Source organism: Bombina bombina, chromosome 3 (assembly GCF_027579735.1).
Source record: "Bombina bombina isolate aBomBom1 chromosome 3, aBomBom1.pri, whole genome shotgun sequence".
Lineage (NCBI taxonomy): Eukaryota > Metazoa > Chordata > Amphibia > Anura > Bombinatoridae > Bombina > Bombina bombina.
In genome coordinates this window covers 463,548,868-463,575,699 of record NC_069501.1, presented here as the reverse complement: position 1 = coordinate 463,575,699, position 26,832 = coordinate 463,548,868, and the positions used below count along the sequence as shown (strand labels likewise).

Genomic DNA, 26,832 nt, shown 5'->3' with positions numbered 1-26,832 from the left:
CAAATTACAGATATTTAAACTAATTACACCTAATATAATAGCCCTATTAAAATAAAAAGCCCCCCAAAATAAAAAAAAACCCTAGCCTAAACTAAACTACCAATAGCCCTTAAAAGGGCCTTTTGCAGGGCATTGCCCCAAAGTAGTCAGCTCACCTGTAAAATAAATTACAAACAACCCCCCCAACATTAAAACCCACCACGCACACAACCAACCCCCCAAATAAAATACTATCTAAAAAAACCTAAGCTGTTCCAATCAGCCAATAGAATGCAAGCTCAATCCTATTGGCTGATTGGATCAGCCAATAGGATTGAACTTCAATCCTATTGGCTGATTGCATAAGCCAATAGGATTTTTTCTACCTTAATTCCGATTGGCTGATAGAATTCTATCAGCCAATCGGAATCTAAGTCAATCTTCAGGGGGTTAGTGTTAGGTTTTTTTAAGGGTGTATTGGGTGGGTTTTATTTTTAGGTTAGGGTTTGGGCAGCAAAAGAGCTAACTGCCCTTTTAAGGGCAATGTCCATCCAAATGCCCTTTTCAGGGCAATGGGGAGCTTAGGTTTTTTTAGTTAGGTTTTTATTTGGGGAATTTGTTGTGTGGGTGGTGGGTTTTACTGTTGGGGGGTTGTTTGTATTTTTTTTTACAGGTAAAAGAGCTGATTACTTTGGGGCAATGCCCCGCAAAAGGCCCTTTTAAGGGCTATTGGTAGTTTAGTTTAAGCTAGGGTTTTTTTTTATTTTGGGGGGGCTTTTTTATTTTAATAGGGCTATTAGATTAGGTGTAATTAGTTTAAATATCTGTAATTTGTTTATTATTTTCTGTAATTTAGTGGGGTTTTATTTGTACTTTAGCTAATTTAATTTCATTTAGGTAATTGTATTTAATTTAGTTAATTTATTTAATTATATTGTAGTGTTATAACTATTTAATAACTATTCTACCTAGTTAAAATAAATAAAAACTTGCCTGTAAAATAAAAATAAACCCTAAGCTAGCTACAATGTAACTATTAGTTATACTGTAGCTAGTTTAGGGTTTATTTTATAGGTAAGTATTTAGTTTTAAATAGGAATAATTTAGTTCATGATATGAATATTTATTTAGATTTATTTAAATTATATTTAAGTTAGTGGGTGTTAGGTTTAGGGTTAGACTTAGGTTTAGGGGTTAATAACTTTAATATAGTGGCGGCGACGTTGGGAGCGGCCGATTAGGGGTTAATAAATGTAGGTAGGTGGCAGCGATGTTAGGGCCGGCAGATTAGGGGATAATAATATTTAACTAATGTTTGCGAGGCGGGAGTGCGGCAGTTTAGGGGTTAATATGTTTATTATAGTGGCGGCGACGTTGGGGGCGGCAGATTAGTGGTTAATAAATATAATGTAGGTGTCTGCGATGTTGGGGGCAGCAGATTAGGGGTTCATAAATATAATGTAGGTGGCGGCGGTGTCCGGAGCGGCAGGATAGGGGTTAAAAATTTTATTATAGTGTTTGCAATGCGGGAGGGCCTCGGTTTAGGGGTTAATAGGTAGTTTATGGGTGTTAGTGTACTTTTTAGCACTTTAGTTATGAGTTTTATGTTACGGCGTTGTACCATAAAACTCTTAACTACTGACTTTTAAATGTGTTAGGGATCTTGACAGGGTAGGGTGTACTGCTCACTTTTTGGCCTCCCAGGACAGACTCGTAATACCGGCGCTATGGAAGTCCCATAGAAAAAAGACTTTACAAAGTTTATGTAAGTCGTTTTGCGGTAAGGCCAAAGAAGTGTGCGGTACACCTATACCTGCAAGACTCGTAATACCAGCGGGCATAAAAAAGCAGGGTTAGGACCTGCTTTTTTACCCTAACACACAACTCGTAATCTAGCCGTAAATTAATCCCTAGAAAATTTCCCAGACCTTGTTAAAATGTTGTATTGAGACTAAAACAAACACACAGGCATAATATCAGGTGTCTCTGGGCCAGCCCTATAACTCTGGTTATTACACCTTTGTGTATTTTCATATGCAGCATGATACAATCACAGATCTCACTGCCTGGAACTGAAATGGGCTCTCTTCCTGTAGCTGAATTTCTCACCAGTGAACAGAGCTGGATGTGGAAGGGCTTCAATAAGAATAGCCCCACCAAGTATATTAAATGGCCAATGAGAAGAGGTATTTATGTGCAGTCACAAATCAGCAGCTTGCTCTATGCTCTTGAAACTACCTAGGTATGATGTTCAACAAAGGATATCCAGAGAATAAAGCAAATTAGATAATAGAAGTAAATTGGAAAGATGTTTAAAATGTTATGCTCTATCTGAATCATGAAAGAACATTTTTAGGTTTTATGCCCCTTTATCTCCGTCCTCTTACAGATCTAAACTGGGAGTTAAAATACAGTTGGTGTCCATGGTTTAAGCATTATTCACAAAGAACACTGGGGAAACATTCCAAAGCAATATCAAGCTGTAGATGCAAAGAGCTTTGGTACATGGGTAAAGTTCATGTTTACTAGTCAAACAAACAAAAAAACTGTAGACAAAAGCCTTTTACAAAAACAAGAAATAAAGTTCAAGTTTAATGGTGAAACAATTTAAACCTTATAGAAAAAAACATTTACTAAAATAAATCATAAAATCAACCCTTGTGTCTACTGGTATTATTAGAGTACTACATGGTTACATGGGTGTGTTGGCCACATTCTCAGTTGAATCTTAGCTGAAATCCTTGAATCATTGTTGCTTGTCCAGTTTCAGGTCCATGTTTAGTACTGAGGAATAAAATACCGTTAGTCAGAGTAGAGATGAGGAACCTTGTATAGGTTACTCCGAGTAACCAATATATTGGAATAATACAAAGGAACCTTGTATAGGCTACTCTGAGTAACCAGGATATTGGAATAACACAGAGGAACCTTGTATAGACTACTCTGACTATGAGTAACCAGTAGATTGGAATAATACAGAGGAACCTTGTATAGGCTACTCTGAGTAACTAGTATATTGGAATAATACAGAGGAACCTTGAATAGACTACTCTGAGTAACCAGAAGATTGGAATAATACAGAGGAACCTTGTATAGGCTACTCTGAGTAACCAGTAGATTGGAATAATACAGAGGAACCTTGTATAGGCTACTCTGAGTAACTAGTATATTAGAATAAAACAGAGGAACCTTGAAAAGGCTACTCTGAGTAACCAGTAGATTGTAATAATACAGAGGAACCTTGAATAGGCTACTCTGAGTAACCAGTAGATTGGAATAATACAGAGGAACCTTGTATAGGCTACTCTGAGTAACCAGTAGATTTGAATAATACAAAGGAACCTTGTATAGGCTACTCTGAGTAACCAGTAGATTGGAATAATACAGAGGAACCTTGTATAGGCTACTCTGAGTAACCAGTAGATTTGAATAATACAAAGGAACCTTGTATAGGCTACTCTGAGTAACCAGTAGATTGGAATAATACAGAGGAACCTTGTATAGGCTACTCTGAGTAACTAGTATATTGGAATAATCTGTTGGCGCTCTACAAATAACCGATAATAATAATAATACAGAGGAACCTTGAATAGGCTACTTTGAGTAACCAGTAGATTGGAATAATACAGAGGAACCTTGTATAGGCTACTCGATCTGTATGAAAAAAAGAACAAGAGCGCAACAAGTTGTGCTCTTGTTCTTTTTTTAATATAGATCGTTCAGCCTTTCTCTGAAGCAGGGGAAACATTGGATAGAAGAGCAGCACCCGGCAAGAGTATTCTAGTGAGGCGGATACCAGCAGTTCCTGTAATCTTAACACAAACCATGTACAGGAGATTAAAAACAAAATACAAGTGAACTGCCGCAAAAAGAGATCCTTATTCAGGGACTGACCTTGTCTAACATTACAGGTCGTATAAAAACATATGAGCTGGATTTTTTATTTTAAGTTTTGGACATTTTTCATAATAGATGTTTTTATAATAGATGTTTTTATAATAGATGTTACTATCAGGGAGCCTAATATCTAATATTGATTAATATAGATTGAATTGTGTTCCCTCTCTCATGAAATGTATTCGTATTCTTAAACATATTGTTTTATCATAATTTAACTTATTAATTTATCAATTTGTTTGTCTATATTTTAGTGGTTTCTTATCCTACTTACATTAGCGCCTGTATATCTTTTTCTTTATTATAGGCTACTCTGAGTAACCAGTATATTGGAATAATACAAAGGAACCTTGTATAGGCTACTCTGAGTAACCAGTAGATTGGAATAATACATAGGAACTTTGTATAGGCTACTCTGAGTAACCAGTAGATTGGAATAATACAGAGGAACCTTGTATAGGCTACTCTGAGTAACTAGTATATTGGAATAATACAGAGGAACCTTGAATAGGCTACTCTGAGTAACCAGTAGATTGGAATAATACAGAGGAACCTTGTATAGGCTACTCTGAGTAACTAGTATATTGGAATAATACAGAGAAACCTTGAATAGGCTACTCTGAGTAACCAGTAATTTGGAATAATACAGAGAAACCTTGAATAGGCTAATCTGAGTAACCAGTAGATTGGAATAATACAGAGGCACCTTGTATAGGCTACTCTGAGTAACCAGTAGATTGGAATAATAAAGAGGAACCTTGTATAGGCTACTCTGAGTAACTAGTATATTGGAATAATACAGAGGAACCTTGTATAGGCTACTCTGAGTAACTAGTGTATTGGAATAATACAGAGGAACCTTGAATAGGCTACTCTGAGTAACCAGTAGATTGGAATAATACAGAGGAACCTTGTATAGGCTAATCTGAGTAACCAGTAGATTGGAATAATACAGAGGAACCTTGTATAGGCTACTCTGAGTAACCAGTAGATTGGAATAATAAAGAGGAACCTTGTATAGGCTACTCTGAGTAACTAGTATATTGGAATAATACAGAGGAACCTTGTATAGGCTACTCTGAGTAACTAGTGTATTGGAATAATACAGAGGAACCTTGAATAGGCTACTCTGAGTAACCAGTAGATTGGAATAATACAGAGGAACCTTGTATAGGCTAATCTGAGTAACCAGTAGATTGGAATAATACAGAGGAACCTTGTATAGGCTACTCTGAGTAACCAGTAGATTGAAATAATACAGAGGAACCTTGTATAGACTACTCTGAGTAACCAGTAGATTGTAATAATACAGAGGAACCTTGTATAGGCTATTCTGAGTAACCAGTATATTGGAATAATACAGAGGAACTTTGTATAGACTACTCTGAGTAACCAGTATATTGGAATAATATATGTATTAAAGTATAGTTGTCAACATTTCCATTGAATGCTCATTTTCTGACTTTCTAACAAAGCTTCACTGAGCATATGAAAAGTGCTTCAATCTCTGTCCTTTATAAGTCAACACACAGCTAGATGCAAGCTCTCTTTAAGTATAATGGCCTACTTTTGAAAAAAAGACTGGTAAAGAGTACAGAAAAAAAGGCACAATTTTTAACTTAACATGCAATTTATTTGGGTCCCTTCCACTGTAAACACAAAGGGGCCTATCTATCAAGCTCCGAAAGGAGCTTGACGGCCCGTGTTTCTGGCGAGTCTTCAGACTCACCAGAAACAGCAGTTATGAAGCAGCGGTCACAAAGACCGCTGCTCCATAACCTGTCCGCCTGCTCTGAGCAGGCGGACAGACATCTCCGGAAATCAACCCGATCGAGTACGATCGGGTTGATTGACACCTCCCTGCTGGCGGCCCATTGGCCACGAGTCTGGCGGATACCAGCAGTTCCTGTAATCTTAACACAAACCGTGTACAGGAGATTAAAAACAAAATACAAGTGAACTGCCGCAAAAAGAGATCCTTATTCAGGGACTGACCTTGTCTAACATTACAGGTCATATAAAAACATATGAGCTGGATTTTTTATTTTAAGTTTTGGACATTTTTCATAATAGATGATTTTATAATAGATGTTTTTATAATAGATGTTACTATCAGGGAGCCTAATATCTAATATTGATTAATATAGATTGAATTGTGTTCCCTCTCTCATGAAATGTATTCGTATTCTTAAACATATTGTTTTATCATAATTTAACTTATTAATTTATCAATTTGTTTGTCTATATTTTAGTGGTTTCTTATCCTACTTACATTAGCGCCTGTATATCTTTTTCTTTATTATAGGCTACTCTGAGTAACCAGTATATTGGAATAATACAAAGGAACCTTGTATAGGCTACTCTGAGTAACCAGTAGATTGGAATAATACAGAGGAACTTTGTATAGGCTATTCTGAATAACCAGTAGATTGGAATAATACAGAGGAATCTTGTATAGGCTACTCTGAGTAACTAGTATATTGGAATAATACAGAGGAACCTTGAATAGGCTACTCTGAGCAACCAGTAGATTGGAATAATACAGAGGAACCTTGTATAGGCTACTCTGAGTAACTAGTATATTGGAATAATACAGAGAAACCTTGAATAGGCTACTCTGAGTAACCAGTAATTTGGAATAATACAGAGGAGTCTTGTATAGGCTAATCTGAGTAACCAGTAGATTGGAATAATACAGAGGCACCTTGTATAGGCTACTCTGAGTAACCAGTAGATTGGAATAATAAAGAGGAACCTTGTATAGGCTACTCTGAATAACTAGTATATTGGAATAATACAGAGGAACCTTGTATAGGCTACTCTGAGTAACTAGTGTATTGGAATAATACAGAGGAACCTTGAATAGGCTACTCTGAGTAACCAGTAGATTGGAATAATATAGAGGAACCTTGTATAGGCTAATCTGAGTAACCAGTAGATTGGAATAATACAGAGGAACATTGTATAGGCTACTCTGAGTAACCAGTAGATTGGAATAATAAAGAGGAACCTTGTATAGGCTACTCTGAGTAACTAGTGTATTGGAATAATACAGAGGAACCTTGAATAGGCTACTTTGAGTAACCAGTAGATTGGAATAATACAGAGGAACCTTGTATATGCTAATCTGAGTAACCAGTAGATTGGAATAATACAGAGGAACCTTGTATAGGCTACTCTGAGTAACCAGTAGATTGAAATAATACAGAGGAACCTTGTATAGGCTACTCTGAGTAACCAGTAGATTGAAATAATACAGAGGAACCTGGTATAGGCTACTCTGAGTAACCAGTGGATTGTAATAATACAGAGGAACCTTGTATAGGCTATTCTGAGTAACCAGTATATTGGAATAATACAGAGGAACCTTGTATAGACTACTCTGAGTAACCAGTATATTGGAATAATACATGTATTAAAGTATAGTTGTCAACATTTCCATTGAATGCTCATTTTCTGACTTTCTAACAAAGCTTCACTGAGGGTATGAAAAGTGCTTCAATCTCTGTCCTTTATAAGTCAACACACAGCTAGATGCAAGCTCTCTTTAAGTATAATGGCCTACTTTTGAAAAAAAGACTGGTAGAGAGTACAGAAAAAAGGCACAATTTTTAACTTAACATGCAATTTATTTGGGTCCCTTCCACTGTAAACACAAAGGGGCCTATCTATCAAGCTCCGAAAGGAGCTTGACGGCCCGTGTTTCTGGCGAGTCTTCAGACTCACCAGAAACAGCAGTTATGAAGCAGCGGTCACAAAGACCGCTGCTCCATAACCTGTCCGCCTGCTCTGAGCAGGCGGACAGACATCTCCGGAAATCAACCCGATTGAGTACGATCGGGTTGATTGACACCTCCCTGCTGGCGGCCCATTGGCCACGAGTCTGCAGGGGGTGGCGTTGCACCAGCAGCTCTTGTGAGCTGCTGGTGCAATGCTGAATACAGAGAGCGTATTGCTCTCCACATTCAGCAAGGTCTGGCGGACCTGATCCGCATTGTCGGATCAGGTCCACCAGACTTTGTTAAATAGAGGCCATTATGTTATAAAAAAAAAATATTAAAAAATAAATAAAAATATATATATATATATACTGTATATGTGTGTGTATACATATATATATTTATATACGTACATATATATATTCTTTGGTGTCCCTTTAAGTGTCTCACTAGCATGTGTACATGTTTTATATATATATATATATATATATATATATATATATATATATATATATATATACTAATCGATAAGCCTGCCCAAAGGGCAGTCTAATTTTTGTTTAAACTACAGATGTAGAAACAACCTATTTTGTAACTCTTCTTTTATATAAATAAGTGGGAAAGCCTGCCCAGAGGGCAGTCTTTTGTGGTGATGGAACCACCCTGCCATTTTCGGAAGGGCGGTCTATTGTGGTGACGGAACCACCCTGCCATTTGTAGAATCCACCTGGATTACGCTGCATCCAGGTGGATTCTTTCACAACCCTGCCATCCAGGTGGATTCAAAAAATGGAAGGGTGGTGAAAGGAGCTGCATCCAGGGGGATTCTTTCACCACCCTGCCATTTTTGGAATCCACCTGGATGCAGTTTATGCTGCATCCAGGTGGATTCTTTCACCACCCTGCCATCTAAGTGGATTCTTTCCCCACCCATTTTGCTCTCTCTCCCCCCTTTCTTTTGCTCTCTCTCCCCCTCTCTTTTGCTCTCCCCCCTCTTTTTTGCTCTCTCCCCCCCTCTCTTTTGCTCTCTCTCCCCCCTCTCTTTGCTCTTTCTCTCCCCCTCTCTTTTGCTCTCCCTCTCCCCCTCTCTTTTGCTCTCCCTTTCCCCTGTCTCTTTTGCTCACTCTCTCCCCTCTCTTTTGCTCTCTCCCCCTCTCTTTTGCTCTCTCTCCCCCTCTCTTTTACTCTCTCCCCCCTCTTTTGCTCTCTCTCTCCCCCTCTCTTTTGCTCTCTCTCTCTCCCCCCCTCTCTTTTGCTCTCCCTCTCCCCCTCTCTTTTGCTTTCCCTCTCCCTCCTCTCTTTTGCTCACTCTCTCCCCTCTCTTTTGCTCTCTCTCTCCCCTCTCTTTTGCTCTCTACACCCCCTCTTTTGCTCTCTCTCTCCCCTCTCTTTTGCTCTCTCTCTCTCTCTCCCCTCTGTTTTGCTCTCTCTCTCTCCCCTCTCTTTTGCTCTCTCTCTCCCCTCTCTTTTGCTCTCTCTCTCCCCTCTCTTTTGCTCTCTCTCTCCCCTCTCTTTTGCTCTCTCTCTCCCCTCTCTTTTGCTCTATCTTTCCCCTCTCTTTTGGGCTCTCTCTCCCCTCTCTTTTGCTCTCTCTCTCCCCAAAAGAGAGGGAGGAGAGGTAGAGCAAAAGAGAGGGGGAGAGAGAGAGCAAAAGAGAGGGGGAGAGAGAGAGCAAAAGAGAGGGGGGAGAGAGAGCAAAAGAGGGGAGAGAGAGCAAAAGAGGGGAGAGAGAGCAAAAGAGAGGGGGGAGAGAGAGCAAAAGAGAGGGGGGAGAGAGAGCAAAAGGGATGGTGAAAGAATCCACCTGTATTGCAGGGTGGTGAAAGAATCTATCTGGATGCAGCTCCTTTAACCACCCTGCCATTTTCGGAATCCACCTGGATGGCAGTGTGGTGAAAGAATCCACCTGGATGTATGTATGTATGTATGTATTGGGTACTTGTAAAGCGCGGCTAATCACCTGTAAGGGTCTCAAGGCGCTGCTCATTTTATCGACCTCGGAAGGATGAAAGGCTGAGTGGACCTCGCCGGGGATCGAACCTGCAACCCTTGGGTTGCTACAGAGCTCAGCCACAGTGCCTTAGCATGCTGAGCTATCTGTCCGGCTCAGCAGCATAAACTGAATCCAGGTGGATTATAAAAATGGCAGGGTAAGCTGCATCCAGGTGGATTCTGAAAATGACAGGGTGGTTCTGTCACCACAGTAGACCGCCCTTCCGTAAATGGCAGGGTGATTCCGCCACCACAAAAGACTGCCCTCTTGGCAGGCTTTCCCACTTATTTATATAAAAAGTTACAAAATAGATTGTTTCTACATCTGTAGTTTAAACAAAAATTAGACTGCCCTTTGGGCAGGCTTATCGACTAGTATATATATATAAAATAACTGCCATGTATGCTGTTAAAGGACCATTGAATACAGTAGTAACAAACCACTTTCTAAACAAAGTTTAGAATATAGGGGGTGCCAAAAAGTAACATCAAGATATTAATTACATTAACAGTACACATCAAATAGTGGTATTTCAATGTCCAACACCTAAAAGTCTTATATATAGTATAGGTATAGTGAATCCTGAGACAAGGTTCTATTAGGCTGCTCTCTCCAATAGCCCACTTTAGTGAGGTCGAAACAGAATCTGGAAAACAAAAGAGAGGAGCCTCCTTGTGTGCATCAGTGACAACTAAATATTGTGCCTAAACCACAATATCCACCTGATGCCTGAAGAAACGGCCAAAGGGCCGAGAAACGCGTGGCGCTTTTGCACACGATGCACTCTGTTGTGCTTTTATTTTTATGTAAATAGTATTTTTATTATTAAATTGTGTGTGTTTTTATCACTTTGTAAGCTTGGTTTTTATACAAGCACGGGCATATTGACCCAAACTAATTTTTACCCTAACGGTCAGCAGATTCTTTGCCGTTTGTCGGGGATGGGAGAAAAGTTGACGGAAGGAAGTTACATCGATCCGGAAAGCGGATGAACAGCGAGCTGAGGTGCTGCAAGACCTCAGTCTGCCTCTAACAGCACATCTGTACTCTTGTGAGTACATTGCAAGCTGGGGATCTCTGGTTTGGGCACGATATCTAGTTGTCACTGATGCACACAAGGAGACGCCTCTCTTTTGTTTTCCAGATTCTGTATAAATACAGTAGTGTTGTATAATCCACAAATGCACATTAAAAAGACTTTTATAAATTTGAGGTGAATTTCATGTTATAAATGTATTTATTTATTTTTTCTGTGAAAATTCAAAGATTGCTTAATTTCCCTGCCCACTGTATCATGCAAAGCCATTAGCCAATTACAGACTATGGACACACACACTATGTACTCTTGTATATGCTCAGTAGGAACTGGTTCCTCAGAAAGTGTGCATATAAAAAACTAAGGGGTCGATCTATGAATCAGTGGATGCTGCTTCCGACCCACTAAGACCGCTGCTCCTTAACGGACAGCAATCAGTCTGATCGGATACGATCGGGTTGATTGACACCCCCTGCTAGTGATTGGCCGCGAATTTGCAGGGGGCGGCATTGCACCAGCAGTTCACTAGAACTGCTGGTGCAATGATAAATGCCGACAGCGTATGCTGTCGGCATTTATCGATGTGCGGCGGACATGATACGATACAGCATATCATGTATGTCCGCACCTTAATAAATTGACCCTCATGAACAAACTGATAATGGCGTAAATTGGAAAGTATAAAATTGCTTGCTCTATCTGAATCATAAAAACATTTTTTTTTGTCCCTTTAACTGTTTTATATTGATGTCTTGCACTCTAGAATTGGAAGTAAATTGGAAAGTATTTTTAAAATGGTATGCTCTGTCATTCACAAAAGAAAATGTTTGTGTCCCTTTAACTGTTTTATGTTGATGTCTTGCACTCTAGAATTTAAAGGGATATGAAACTCAAAAAAATTAATTGGTGATTCAGACAGAGCATACCATTTTAAAAAAAACTTTCCAATTTACTTCTATTATCAAATTGGCTTTGTTCCTATGGTATTCTTTGTTGAAGAGATATCTAGGTAGGCATCTGAGGCACTACATGACAGTGAAATAGGGCTGCCAACTTGTGTTCTTGCAAATGGATATCATTCTTGCAAAATGGCTGCCATATAGGGCTCCAGAAATGGGTCGTCTCCTAAGCATACGTCCCTGCTTTTCAACAAAAGATACCAAGAGAACAAAGAAAAATGATAATAGAAGTAAATTAGAAAGTTGTTTAAAATCGCAAGCTCTATCTGAATCATGAAAGAAAAAATTTGGGTTTCATATCCCTTTAATATTTAGGAGGGCTAAAGGAGACCATAGGTGGTGAAGACACAATACACATAATATATGGAGCCATTTGCAGATCAATGGGGGTGCTACACGTGCCTTTGGAGGTGCATTGCATTCCTCAGCACCCCCATAGAACCGCCACTGCTTGCACTGTAAAGCCAATCCAACACTGCTTAGTCAATACTACCTTTGAATGGTTGCATTAAGCAATGCTGTAAAATAATCCTAAGAAAAGCTTGCTTTATTTAAAAAAAAAAATGGTCACCGGAGGTGCATGACTTTGTATCTGAAGAAGAAATAGTAGCAGTGTGGAAGATCCTGTGTTAGAAAGACAAAGTCAATCCCTAGAAAATGTAAAATCCCCAGACCTTGTTAAAATGTTGCATTGAGACTGAAACAAACACACAGGCATAATATCAGGGGATAGATTTAATAACAGACGAGCGGACAAGATTTACTGTAGCTGTCGGCATTTAACACTGCACAAGCATTTCTGGTGAAATGCTTGTGCAATGCTGCCCCCTGCTCACTAGCAGGGGCAGTCAATCATCCCGATCGGATCGGGATGATTTCAGTCCAACACCTATTACTAGATATATATTACTAGGATATATATGGGTACATTACACAGCTAACCTTTAACAACGAAACCCACACAATAAAGCTAATCAGATACTGCTTAGTCAATAATACCTTTGAATGGCTGCATAAAGCAATGCTGTAAATACAAAAAAAATGAAAAAATAATCTTAAGAAAAGCTTGCTTGATTAAAAAAAAAAAAAAAACATAATGCTATTTTTAATGTTAGCCACAATTTTGTTTTTGCAAAATTTTTTTAAAAAGTAATACATAAATAATATTTTTGTTTCTGCGACTTTACCTCACCTAAAACAGAGAGAGATTGTCACGGTTTGGGAGTTCTGGCTGCCGTCTTTCCCACAGCTCTCTAAGACTTTGACTACCTACCTATCCATATTCCTGATCCTCCTTCCACCTCGCACAGTTCTGGCCACTCTCTGCTGAGCATCACTGTCTTCCTTCTCCAACTCTGCCTAAGGCTAGTCACCTCAGATTTGCCAAAATTCTGCCTCCTGGATCACCCTGGCAGTCACAACCATCATGAGATTTTGGGGTAGAAAAACTCAGAAACAGCAAAGTTTTCCAAACAGTCACTTGATGAACTCTGTGCTAACTCTCAGTATTGGGATATACTCCAATTACACACATACCCATACATTGTGCAGTGGCGCTATACTCCAGGGGTCATACCTATGCGCCCATTGTATCACAGTTGGGCTAAAAAGTATATATATATGCCTTACCAGGCTCCGTCGTCTGCGACCCCAAGAAAATACTGCTCGGATCCGTTGCTGGCTCGAGACAAGTGTCTCACCTCAGTGTTTGGCCAACCGCCACCCGGAACCCTCGTCCATCTACAATACGCAGATGGGTGTGTCGTGCTATCGTAATGACGTAGCTGGTCTCTGTTTCAGCTCAGCTGGGAATCCCTCTAACCTCACACCTCCAGTATCGGGTACGTGACAGAATTCAACTACAGAAGGGACTACTACCGGCTGCAGCTGGAAATTTCAAAGCAATTGAAGAAAGAAATGCAGGGAGTCCATTTGTTAGTTTACATAAAATATAACTTTTATTGCTCCATTAAAATGTTCATGGGATAAGCATATTCCGGTGCCTCACAAACAGGCTGACGCGTTTTGGTTAGACACTGTACTCATAGCCATTAAAACTACATACTACATGTGAGGCACAGGGATATGCTTATCCCATGAACTTTTTAATGGAGCAATAAAAGTTATATTTTATGTAAACTAACAAATGGACTCCCAGCATTTCTTTCTTCAATTGCGTAGAAAAACTCAGAACAAAAATGTAATTTTGTTAAAATATGCATATAATCACATTAATTGTTATTTTCATATATATAGTCTGTCACTATATAAATCCCTGGTAAGACCTCACCTTGAGTATGGAGTGCAGTTCTGGGGACCGATTGCAAAAAAATATATTGCAGAACTAGAAAAAGTTCAGAGAAGGGCCACAAAGCTAATAAGGGGAATAGAGAATTTAAAGAAATCCGTGTAATCCTAGCCTGGATAGAGTCTAAATAAAGCAGATGATCGCTACCTGCTTTGCTTAAAGTGAAGGACAATTTGGATGAATAAGTGCCCGGTTTTTAATAAACTTATTAAAAACAAGGGCACTAATTCATCAAAATTGACCTTCACTCCTTTTGTTCAAAAACTTACCTTTTAATCCTGAATGCCACTCCAGCGATTCCCCCGGCCGTCGGAAGCCTCTTCTTACATCAGAAATGACAAATCCGGCTTTCTCCAATCACGGCTTTCCCCCCGGGGGGATCATGGCCTGATGCAACGCCGTGATTGGAGGAAGCCGGATTCGTCATCTTTGACCTGCGAAGAGGGCTTGTGATGGGCGGAGGAAGCGTTGCAGCAGCTGACAGGATTAAAAGATATGTTTTGGAAGAAAAAGAGTGAAATGTCAATTTTGATGAATTAAAGTGCCCTTGTTTTTAATAGGTTTATTAAAAACCAGACACTAATTCATCCAAATTGACCTTCACTTGAAGTGCCTGGATACAGTTAACTTTCAAGCAGACAGTTATCTGTGTTAACACAGGTAGTTTGCAGAGTAGTGCCAATTTGATAGGTGATTACCCACTAAATAGTGATGTATTGAAAATTTGTGTATAGAATGCATTATTTCACCTGTGTGCATGCAGTGTGTATTGCCACTGAGAGTAAAAAAGGCTCCATATAGCAATAACAATTCTCCCTTTAGTGAATATACCTGTTAATGTTGATAAGGGGTTTCATCACTAAATGTTGATAGTGGGGTTAATTAATAATTACTAACCAAGCGGCTGTGGGTAAAGCCCAATGTATTGTAATTCCCCCATCTACACAATTTTTTTTGCCTCCCCTTGGGGGGGTTCAAGGAAGGTGACCCACCAATCCTCTGGCATCCTCCCCAAGTGAACCCAAGGATGTTTAAATTCCTATTGGTGTGTGGAGGCGGGGCGTAGCCGTGCAGGAACATGGCTGCACTGTAAAAGAGCTCCGTTGCCTTTCCCCTTCAATTGGCATATAAATGGTGCAGTTTTGCTCTGGCAATCATGAAAGCAGCAAGCAAATGAACCGGAACACCTATAACCTCCTTACTGGAACCTACAACTAAATCCGAGTCGGCAGATCCCTTTGAAAACCGGGACCAACAAATTTAACACAGGCGCCATCTTGACAGCGCAACCTGAACCGACTAAGCCACGCAACAACAAAGACACGGCGCGACAGGGTAGAGAACACAATATCATCTGATTACCCTTGATAAACTGTAATTTCACGCTCCATAACACACATACGGGCGAGACCAAAGCAGGGCCGCGGTCACTTCTCTTCTGCCGCGCTCAGTCGCATCAAAGCACCCCAGCAGCTACACAGGACCACGCTGCTATATAGCTGTATCCATAACGGCCAGACAGCGATACACATAGGTAAAAACACTATCTTGGACTGCCCACCCTTTTACACTGGCAATACCATATTATAACAAGCAAATGTTAAATGGGGGCTAATACTGTCAATAAACATAAGCCCAGATAAGAAACAAAAAGATAGCTCAGCTGCAGCACACACTTCACAAATAAGTTGCACTCTCCCTTTATATGGTGCAAAACGAAGTGAACCTTTAGCTCAAGCGACCACCTAGCTCCATCACAGGGCACTCTGATCTGGCCAAAGTCATTGGCTTCATTGTTCCCCACAATACTAGCACATGGCAACAAGGAGATCTACTAGACCACATAAAGCACCACATAAGGCAACACTACCTAAAAAATCACCATCAGTCTGCACCTATTTCAAATCTACACAAAAAAATTCACCTCACCAGCTGGAAAATCCTGACAATCCTAACAAAATGGAATCACAACTTACTACATGCCTTGCTCCTCTCCCACATGACCAACTCTCACAGATACAACAAAATATAGCTTCCCTACCCTCCAAGAGCGACATAGCTGATTTGAAAACATTTATCAAGAACGAGATTTCATCTCTACGAAAAGATATGTCTGACATGAACTCTAAACTTGAATACCTGGAGGAGGGACAAGAATACCTAGAGTCTCAAGTTAGTGATAACATCCAATGCCTAAACTGCCACGACTCCATTATCCTATCGCTACAGCTAAAGGTCGAAGACCTTGATAATCGCAGTCGCCGCAGCAATCTGCGCATCCGAGGCATACCTGAGGATGTTACTCAGGAATCCTTAGTTGAATACCTACTACAATTTTTCAAACAGATGGAACCCGCACTGGAGACCTCTGAAGCAACTCTAGAGAGGGCCCATCGCGCCCTAAGACCGAAACCTACACCGCCGAGCCCGCCTAGGGATGTGATTCTGAAATTCACTCACTTTCACCAAAAAGAAGCAGTGTGGAAACAAGCCCGTAGCCAACGATCAATATCCTTTCAAGGCCATTCCATCCAGGTCTATCAAGACCTTAGTCCAGCTACCATTGAAAGGAGACGAAACCTACGCTTTATCACAACCCTCCTGCAAGAACACAAAATAAAATATCGATGGGGATTCCCTTTTAGCCTTCTTGTAAGACACCACACAAGATGGCCCTCCAAAGGCCCAAAGATCGACATGGACCAAAGTACCCAGGAAAAATGTGAAGGACTCCAAGCCTAAATGAGGTACATATAACTTACCCACAAGAGTCTTCACAATGCGAGACCTTAAACATGTGATAGTAAGGTTGCATACTCCCTTTATATGACAGACACTGTGAACTCGCTAATGCACACTAACTTTTGCTCTTTGCCAAATGTTTGAGAAGATGCCTGAGTTTACCTGACATTATTCTTAGGCAGAGAAGGAATACCCACAGGGAATCACTTTAACCACTTCTCTTACCATATCAATCCACCAAAGTTATACTGTTATGTTATGTTTACCTACCCCCTTATTTCTTTTAATAACAAACGTTTACATTTTAAATGCTTAGAACGCCTACCTCTGCTGTCTAACCATAATAGCCAAGATGATCGTCTACAGGTAGACATATTCTAAGGGGGTACTTAATGTTTAATGTTTAATGTCGTTATGATGTACTACATACTAGTGTTAATGTATTGTGTTGCCTTGTTTGCCTGTTATAGGCTGATATACTTTAACATGTTAGGTCAATATGTCTTATTTACAAACTAAGTTAGTCAAGTTACCACAACTGGTATAAATTGTTAATTGCTGTGAAAAGTTAACTTAAGCCAATGAAGGGGAAACGCTTCCTCTACATCTTATTTCTCCTACCAATGTTTTTATTCACTCTTTCCTTCTTACCTAATCCCCTTACCCCCTGCTGTACTAAATTACTACTAATACTATCACCTGACAAACTACCTAGTCATACTGACTCCTACACAAATACTGAATTAATATACTCCATAGACAACTACCTTAAGCTCACTCTGCACTATCCTATTGGCTGAACACTCACATAGAAAACCACCCACCAATTTAATACGGATTCAATCTATAAACGCAAAGGGACTCAATATCCCCTCAAAAAGAACACAGGCCTTGAGAGATTTTAACAGATACAGGTCAGACCTGCTGTTTCTCCAGGAAACACACTTCCGCAAAGGAAGAGAGCCCCTCACATTTACCCTCAAATTCGGAACCTGCTTTTATGCCTCCCATCCCAAATCTAAAAAGCATGGAGTGGGAATACTGATAAAGAAAAATGTCCCTTTTAAAGAAATTAAAATCCTTAGAGACAAAGCTGGTAGATATATTATCCTAGTAGGCTTACTATATGGCCGCCAGGTCACGTTGGTATCTATATACACCCCTAATACAAAGCAAGCCAAATTTATCAGCAACATAACTAATCTCATTTTAGAACACCAAAAAGGTGTCTTAATAATTTGCGGAGATCTTAACATGCCGCTTAACCCACCTTTGGATTGCTCCTCCTCTAATTCCTCAGTCCCTACTTCACAGATAACTCGTACACTCACCTCACTGAAGAAATTAACAGCACAAGACTTATGGAGAACCCACCATCCTAACAAAGAAGACTACACCTTCTACTCACACCCTCACAAGCAATACTCTAGAATTGATTACATTCTCACGGACGTCACAGGCCTGTCACTATTTACATCTACCCAAATCACCCCCATAACATGGTCGGACCATGCATCAGTACTAGGCACATTAACATGGCCGTCTAAACCCATACACGATTATATATGGAGATTGGATGAACAGCTCCTCTCCGACCCTATAATATCCCAACAAATATCTAAGTCCATATTGGAATACTTTACCCACAATTCTACAGTTGACACGTCCCAGTTAAATATATGGGAAGCCCACAAATGTGTAATTCGGGGTGAGCTTATGGCCATTAAGGCCTCCATTAACAAACAAAAGCAAGCATTTCTATCAACACTTCTCTCAGAAATTGACAAATTAGAAACCCAACATAAACGCTGCCCGACCGACCACAACCTCCTACTCTCTATTCAAGCTGAAAAAGATAAACTAGCATCCTACCTAAATAAGGAACATAAACGCCAAGCACTCCGCTTACAACAAGCGAACTACGAAGGCCGCAATAAATCAGGCAGATCCCTTGCTCGTTACCTCAGATTAAAACAGAAAAAAACTATATCCTACACATCAAGGACGATAACAATATATCACACTTTTCAACCCAGGCTATTACAAATACCTTTAGGACATACTTTCAAAAACTATATAACTTGCGCTCCAACCCTGGCAATTCAGCGAGCCCACAAACAGCTCTATCAGACGACATAAATACATACTTATCATCTCTTAACTTACCTCATCTTACCACTAACCAACAAAACCAACTAGAGGACCCTATAACCGCAGAAGAAATCAAACTAGCCATTAAAGATCTCCCATCTGGGAAATCACCAGGGCCAGACGGTTTTAGCAACCGATATTATAAGACATTCCAGGAAGAATTACTCCCCCACATTACTTCATTTTTCAATTACATTGATGAGTCTAAACAATTCTCCCCTACATTGTTAGAAGCCCACATCATTCTCCTCCCTAAGCCTAACAAATCATTAGAACATCCCTCTCACTTTCGCCCTATTTCACTAATAAATTCAGACGTAAAAATTTTCTCAAAGGTATTGGCTAATAGAATGAACCTGGTACTACCAGACCTGATCCATCAGGATCAGGTGGGATTTGTCCCCAGGCGTGAGGCGAAAGACAACACGGTCAGGGCCCTCAATTTAATTCAATACATGCAAGATAAGGAGGTCCCAGGGATCCTTCTGTCAATAGATGCCGAAAAGGCCTTTGACCGTGTTGGCTGGGATTTCCTTAAAGCCACCTTAACTAAACTGGGTCTAGGACCTAAGATCATTAACAGAATATTTGCCTTATATTCCCACCCCAACGCAAAATTACTTATCAATGGCACACTATCCAATACATTCAACATAACCAACGGCACAAGGCAAGGTTGCCCCCTATCTCCCTTATTGTTCGCCTGCTTCATAGAAACCTTGGCCACAAAGATCAGGCAAAACCCCTCAATTAGCAGAATACAAGTAGGAACACAAACATACGTAATGTCTCTGTTTGCCGACGACATCTTATTCACGTTAACAAACCCCGAATATTCAATAACCCCCCTCTTACAGGAATTCCAAACCTTCCAGTCACTATCCAACTTTTCTATAAATGTTTCCAAATCCGAAGCCTTAAATATTAACTTAACCAGCACAGCTCTAGCAAATATTAAAACTCTAATGCCATTTACGTGGCGAACCCACTCCCTACACTACCTAGGAATACAACTAACCACTTCTATCGAACAAACCTACATACAAAACTACATACCAATACAAAAAGCAATTATCAGGGATCTATCATCCTGGCTCTCTAAAAAGCTCTCCTGGCTGGGCAAAATAAATGTTCTCAAAATGAATATATTCCCACGACTACTATATATAATGCAGGCCCTACCAATCCCGATCCCTAAAAACTACATTCACACCCTAAAGAAAGCATTTAGTGACTTTGTTTGGCGTCCCCCCCCCCCAGGATAAATAAAAACATCATGCAAACCCCAAAACTCCAAGGAGGACTAGGCATACCTAACATATCAAAGTACCGACAAGCCATATTCTTGCAAAGGATAGTTGACTGGTGTATACACTATGAACATAAAAGATGGGTTCAATTAGAACACTCATTATCAAATAATCCACACCTAGGAAAACAGTGCTGGAATCTCGACAAACCGACTACAAAGCTTAATTATAACTCACACCTGATCACAGAAACATATAAAATATGGGAAATCACAATAGCTACACACCCCTATATATCATCTAAACCTTCTCCACTAACCTCAATCATAGATAATGGCCAATTCACACTAGGAACACCTCTAACAAAAGATACCCTGGGTTCATACTATAGGGATATCCCTATTCACTATATCATATCAAATGAAAAATTATTACCGTAAGCGGACTTGATTGACATGGGATATTCTCTTTTCCAAAACTGGTTCCAATATGCCCGCGTCCATCACTTCATAACAACACATGAACACTCTAGAAACATGGTTCGACCATTAACCAACTTTGAGAAACTCTGCATAAGGACTCCTCCAATATCACATACTCTCGCACTAATTTATAGAATATTAACACAAAACTCTCCTGGCCAAACCCCTCCCTTCCTAGAAAAATGGGAAGACGAACTAGGTATAACAATCTTACCCCACACCAGTACATTAATTTTCCAAAATATCACAAAAACTTCAATCTCACTCTCCATACAGGAAATCAACTTAAAAATCTTACACAGATGGTATCTTTCCCCAACTAAATTACACCGACTATACCGCGACACATCCAAGCAATGTTGGAGATGCGGACATAGCTGCGGTAACCTGGCTCACATGTGGTGGTGGTGTAACGCGGTCCAAAACTACTGGAGAGACATAATCAGAGAAATAGAAAAAGTTCTAGATACCCAATTCCCTCTAGACCCCACAATCTGGCTACTAAGTAGACCTCCCCACATTAAACAGAAACATTGCCTCAAACTTTTTTACATCATGACTAATAGTGCTAGATACCTATTAGCTAGAAACTGGAGAAGCAAGGAGGTCCCCTCCACATTGCTTTGGACTAAGAGAGTATCAGAATTCCTGGATCTAGAGGAGTTTTATTTTGTTAAATATGCCAAAATGGAGGTATACGCTGAAATGACAGCACTATGGGAACACTACCTTAAACTATAACACCCTACACTAACCACGCGTAAACAAAACGAACCATAACATTGTTGCCTATTTACACCCTAAAATCATATATAAGGTGGGAAACACAAATACATCGCCAAACCCATGAAACCCTAATTGTCTAAACAGAATCCTAAACGAGTCAACTTGTCTTAACTAAAGGAAAAGTAGTTGACAACTACCTCACCAAGTACAGCAACACCAACCCCTCATTCTCTCCCCCATTCCTCTCTTCCTATCATCTTCTTTAACCCCTTCCCTATAGTTTATCTAAATTATTCACACTACTCTTTATAAAAATGAGGTTTACTAAACGAGATCCATGAGTGGTCTCTTATTCTCCGTGGGAGCCTTATATTGTTTTATGAAGATCAAGGGATCCAAAAGAGGCCCCTTGCGAACACCAGAAGGCTCGAAGACTGTAAGGCACGTTAAACTCTGTTAAGATTGTATTCTGATACTGTTTTGTTTAAATATTATCTTGATTTCAAGAATTTTGTAAGCCTTTATCAAATATATATATATAAACACATACATACACATATATCCACATACAGACATATATATAAACACATACATATCCACATACACACATATATACAAACACATACATACACATATACACATACAGACATATATATAAACACATACATATCCACATACACACATATATACAAACACATACATACACATATACACATATATCCACATACACATATATATACAAGCACATAAATACACACAAACACATGCACACATATCTATATATATATAAACACATACATACACATATATCCACATACAGACATATATATAAACACATACATATCCACATACACACATATATACAAACACATACATACACATATACACATATATCCACATACACACATATATACAAGCACATAAATACACACAAACACATGTACACACATATATATATAAACACATACATACACATATATCCACATACAGACATATATACAAACACATACATACACATATACACATATATCCACATACACACATATATACAAACACATACATACACATATACACATATATCCACATACACACATATATACAAGCACATAAATACACACAAACACATGCACACAAATGGTGTCTAATGTCCTTTTAACCCCAACCTTAGCCCTGGAGCTAAAACTATCCCTAGCACTAAACCTACTTGTAATCATAACTTTAGACCTTATTAAGTATCAGAGTTAGCACTAACCCTAACTCTAACCCAAACTTAGAATGACAAGCCACCAATAAGAGTTCGGTATACGTTTCGCAAACAAATTATGAATACAAATTTTCTCTTATACCTAGGGGCCGATTTATCATTGTCTGTCCGACATGATACGCTGTAGAACAGACATAGCTGAATGCCGACAGCATATGCTTGTGCAATGCCGCCCCCTGCAGATTTGCGGCCAATCGGCCTCTAGCAGGGGGTGTCAATCAGCCCAATCGTATAGGATCGGGCGGATTGCAGACCGCAGCCTCAGAGGCAGCGGACCAGTTATGGAGCAGCGGTCTTAAGCCTGAAGGCTCGCACGGAAACAGGGGCATCAAGCTCCATTCGGAGTTAATTCAGCCAATAGTGTACAACTTTGTTTTGTCTATTTTTATATGCCCATTATGTACCTAAGGTCAGACCCATGTGCCTAAAAGCTACTGACAACCACTGTATGCCCACATCAGACCTCATCAGACATTCAAGCTAAGTGTTCATTGTTTTTACAGTCATTTACAGTCACTGGAGAAATAGTAGAAATACTTGATTGTCTAGTTAAAAACTGGACACCTATCAACCCTGGTTAACCAGAATAGCATGTAGTATTTAGCATTATATGTTTATATACATATACAGTAGAGAACCAATTTTATTTTTCCTGTTAACTATTAATCATAATATTTTAATCATAAAGTAACACTTTTATAAAAGGTTGCTTATATTGCATTTTAATTTTGCTGAATAAAACTACTTTTTACAGTAAGCCTTGGGGAAGCATGTCCCTTTGGTTCAATACAGTGGTGGGCGTTGTCTCGATCAGCCAGTGAGCAACCAATCCTAGGTTTAGAGCATTCATTTACTGATAGGTAAGTTATAATTTAAAGTGACAACACAACTAAAACAAATCTATGCTCTATTAATTACTTTTATATGGTCTCTCAGTTTTGAATGACTGCTTTCTCTGTTTCAAACCCAGTAGAGAAGCAATTTTTTCAGTTATTAAAACAAATATTTTGATAATTTGTGTTTGATTACCTGCATGTCCCATTAAACCCCATTTACTTTACTTTTTCAAACAACATTTTTTGTGTATAATCCCCCTTTAGTGAAATTGTTGGGGTCTGTGACTGTCCCAGGTATATAAACCAATTTCAGAATATCTAGAGTATGTTGAAATTACAAACACACAAGTTTAATAGCTACTGGTATATGGTATTTTAACAACATTAAAATAAAAAATAAAAATAAAATATGTGAATCTTCCTTGTTAGTGATCTGTTCCTGAATTGCTTAGCTTTGGCTGACACTGTTGCCAAGGGTAACGTCTTAGCTGCACCATGACCCATAATGCATTGTGCCTCTCTCTGCGTCTTTCTCTTGTGTTAAGGATGCAAAGCATGGGACACACAGAGACAGGCGGGACAGAAATAGGGGAGTGTAACAAAATGGGAGGAGGGAGAGTCAGAGAGGGGAGAGTGAAAGGGGAGGTGTGACACAGGACGCTCGCATGATCCATTTCACTTGTGACAGCTCAGTGAAAAAACTTAGATATAGTGTCACAAACGACTTGTGTTACTGCAGGAGGCTTGGCCAATCATGAGTATGTGTGTACAAATGTGTATTGGAATGTCAGTATGTGGGTTAACCTATGTACATTGACCTTAGTCACTAAAATAAGATCTTTAATTAATATTAAAAATCAGAGATGCTTTTTACGTGGAAACATCTCTTAACCTAGGCAAATAAGTAAATGCTTCCTGTAAATAAAAATAATACTGCACTGTGTATTTTTGTTCCCCATTTAAGCTGCTGACCAGGACATTATGGGTATGGGACAATAAAGTATTTGTTTTCTGTGTTGCATGTAAAAGAGGGCATTTTAGTAATTTTGTATGAATTAATTTTAATGAATTGTCTTTTTTTGTTGTTGAAAACTTCATGTTTTTTGTTATTTTGTTTCTGGAACATGTCTCTGTTTACCATTAAAAATATTGAAGTTTTCTTTATCAGACAGTAAGCTTCTATCCCACAGACCTGCTCTCCACTTTCTCATATTTTCAAAATCAAAACAAACAGCTTTAACATAATTTTTTTATATATATATATATATATATATACACACACACAAACACACATAGGAACGAATTATCAAGCTCTGAATAGTGTTTGATGCCTCTTGTTTCGGCCGCTGCCCCATAACTTGTCCGCCTGCTTTGAGGCGGTGGACAGAAATCAACCCGATCAAATTTGATCGGGTTGATTGACACCCCCTGCTAGCGGCCGCGAATCTGCAGGGGGTGGTATTGCACAAGCACTACTGGTGAACTGCTTGTGCAATTATAAATGGCGACAGCGTATGCTGTCGGCATTTATCGATGTGCAGCGGATATGATACGCTACATCGTATCATGTCCACTCGCACTTTGATAAATATGCCCCATAGTGTCTCACTAGCATGTGTGCATGTTAGTTCATTTGCTAATACCAGGCCCATTATTTTAGTTATTTTTAAATGCTAGTTCACTCAGCTCAGACATACATGTTGCTACTTATATGTAGCTAAAAGCATGTCTCTTTGAAGCCACCGTATTCACACATGTGAGTCACAATCACCTGTATGTATATCACTGTAAGTAAACAACTGCACGCATGGCAATGTGTGTCACTTTACCTTGGTCTGCACATCACCAGGATTCCAGTCAGGTCTCAGCTCCCGGATAATACTCAGAGCTCCAGGAATAACATTCTTTTCATCCACAGAAATATTAAGAGAACGCAGGGTAGGGAGGTCAACACGAGAGGGCAACGTGGGGCTGTCACTGTGTGATTGCAGAGTTGTGCTGTCACCATTAGAGTGCAACGTGGGTCTGTCATTTTGAGACTGAATCATAGAACTGTCACACTGACAGAGCAGTGCAGGGTTGTCACCATGGGAGCGCAGCATGGGGCTGTCAATATGAAAGTGCAGTGTGGGGCTGTCACTGTGACACTGCTCTTCACCCATCCCCTCCTTGATCTGAGACCTGGGCCCCCTCCTCAGGTGGGAAATACCCACAGGAGGGGGAAAAGAAGGCTTGGACTTGACACTCAGTGTGTTACTCCCTCCCTACACAGAGAGTGGAGATCGCAGAGTGAAGGTGGAAAGAGAGGAGGAGAAATTTGCTACTTCCCTCCCAAGAAATCCTCCTACTATCTGATGTCATATGGGCCAGTCTGAAAACACATTGCTCAATGAGCTAATCTGCTGCTTGGACACAACAACACAACTGTGGATGCACTGACATTCCCCTCTCTCAGTCCCTCCTGGCTTAAAAGGCCTGAGTATATCTGATATGGCTCCATCTGCGTCACTCTGAAGAGTTTGTGTGTCACACACTCATCATTCTTCCAAAGGCCTTTTCTTTATAATGGGAAACGTAAATGCAGGATTCACATTATTTTTGCTCTGCATGACCCTGTGCTTCGAATGACCACACTGTGTCAAATATAGGACTCTATTAATCAGAAATCTGTTGCAAACTTTGTCAGTGACACATGGGCTTTTCTGTGTTTTTATATTCAAATCTATTCAAATTAGTTTGAAAACAAATATATTTTTTACGTTATGCTTTCAAATGCATTTGTGTCACAAAAAATGCTCTCAGTAACTTGCACAAGAACGACTTCTCTGTCAAAATCTGCTTTTCAAAGGATTTTTTGGACTTTCTAGCTTTAGCACCTTAGAACAGATTTTAACTAATTGGAATGCCATTTTTTTCAATGTTAAGTTCTTGCGCAATTTCAGTTCACATAAACTAGATATTTTTGTATGTGTGTGTATTAAAGGGACATGATACCCAAATGTTGAAGCACTTGAAAGTGATGCAGCATAGCTGTAAAAAGCTGACTAGAAAATATCACATAGTGCAGAATTATATAACATTAGCCTAGTGCCAGTATATATTTCAGAGATATTTAGCTACGAAATTGAATTTTTACAGACCGCCGCTCCCGGCTCTACTGAGTGGGTCTGTTTTTTTACCTAAGCACATTGGGCACGCTGTCTAGTCACAGCATGCCTGATCGCACCATTAAACTGAATGTAGCTCGCTCCCGCTACCAGACCAGAGCAGGAGCCAGCTACATTCAGTTTAATGGCACGATAGGGCATTCTGTGACTAGACAGCGTGCCCGATGTGCTTAGGTAAAAAACAGACCCGCTCAATAGAGCCAGGAGCGGCGGTCTGTAAAATTCTAATTCGTAGTTAAATATCTCTGAAATGCTTTGCTTTAGAAAGCTGGCACTAGGCTAATGTTATATAATTCTGCACTATGTGCAGAATTATATAACAT

At 39.6% G+C, this 26,832-nt stretch overlaps 1 protein-coding gene across 1 annotated transcript in view; it reads right to left on the bottom strand.

The window, feature by feature from the left end:
• ETNK2 (ethanolamine kinase 2) overlaps positions 1–25,669 on the bottom strand; it is a 163,885-nt gene extending 138,216 nt beyond the window's left edge. The window contains exon 1 of the mRNA XM_053706708.1: positions 25,172–25,669. Within this exon, the coding sequence (XP_053562683.1) occupies positions 25,172–25,504 (333 nt within the window). The 5' untranslated portion in view covers positions 25,505–25,669. The remainder of the gene's footprint in view (positions 1–25,171) is intronic.
• Positions 25,670–26,832: the final 1,163 nt, after the last annotated feature.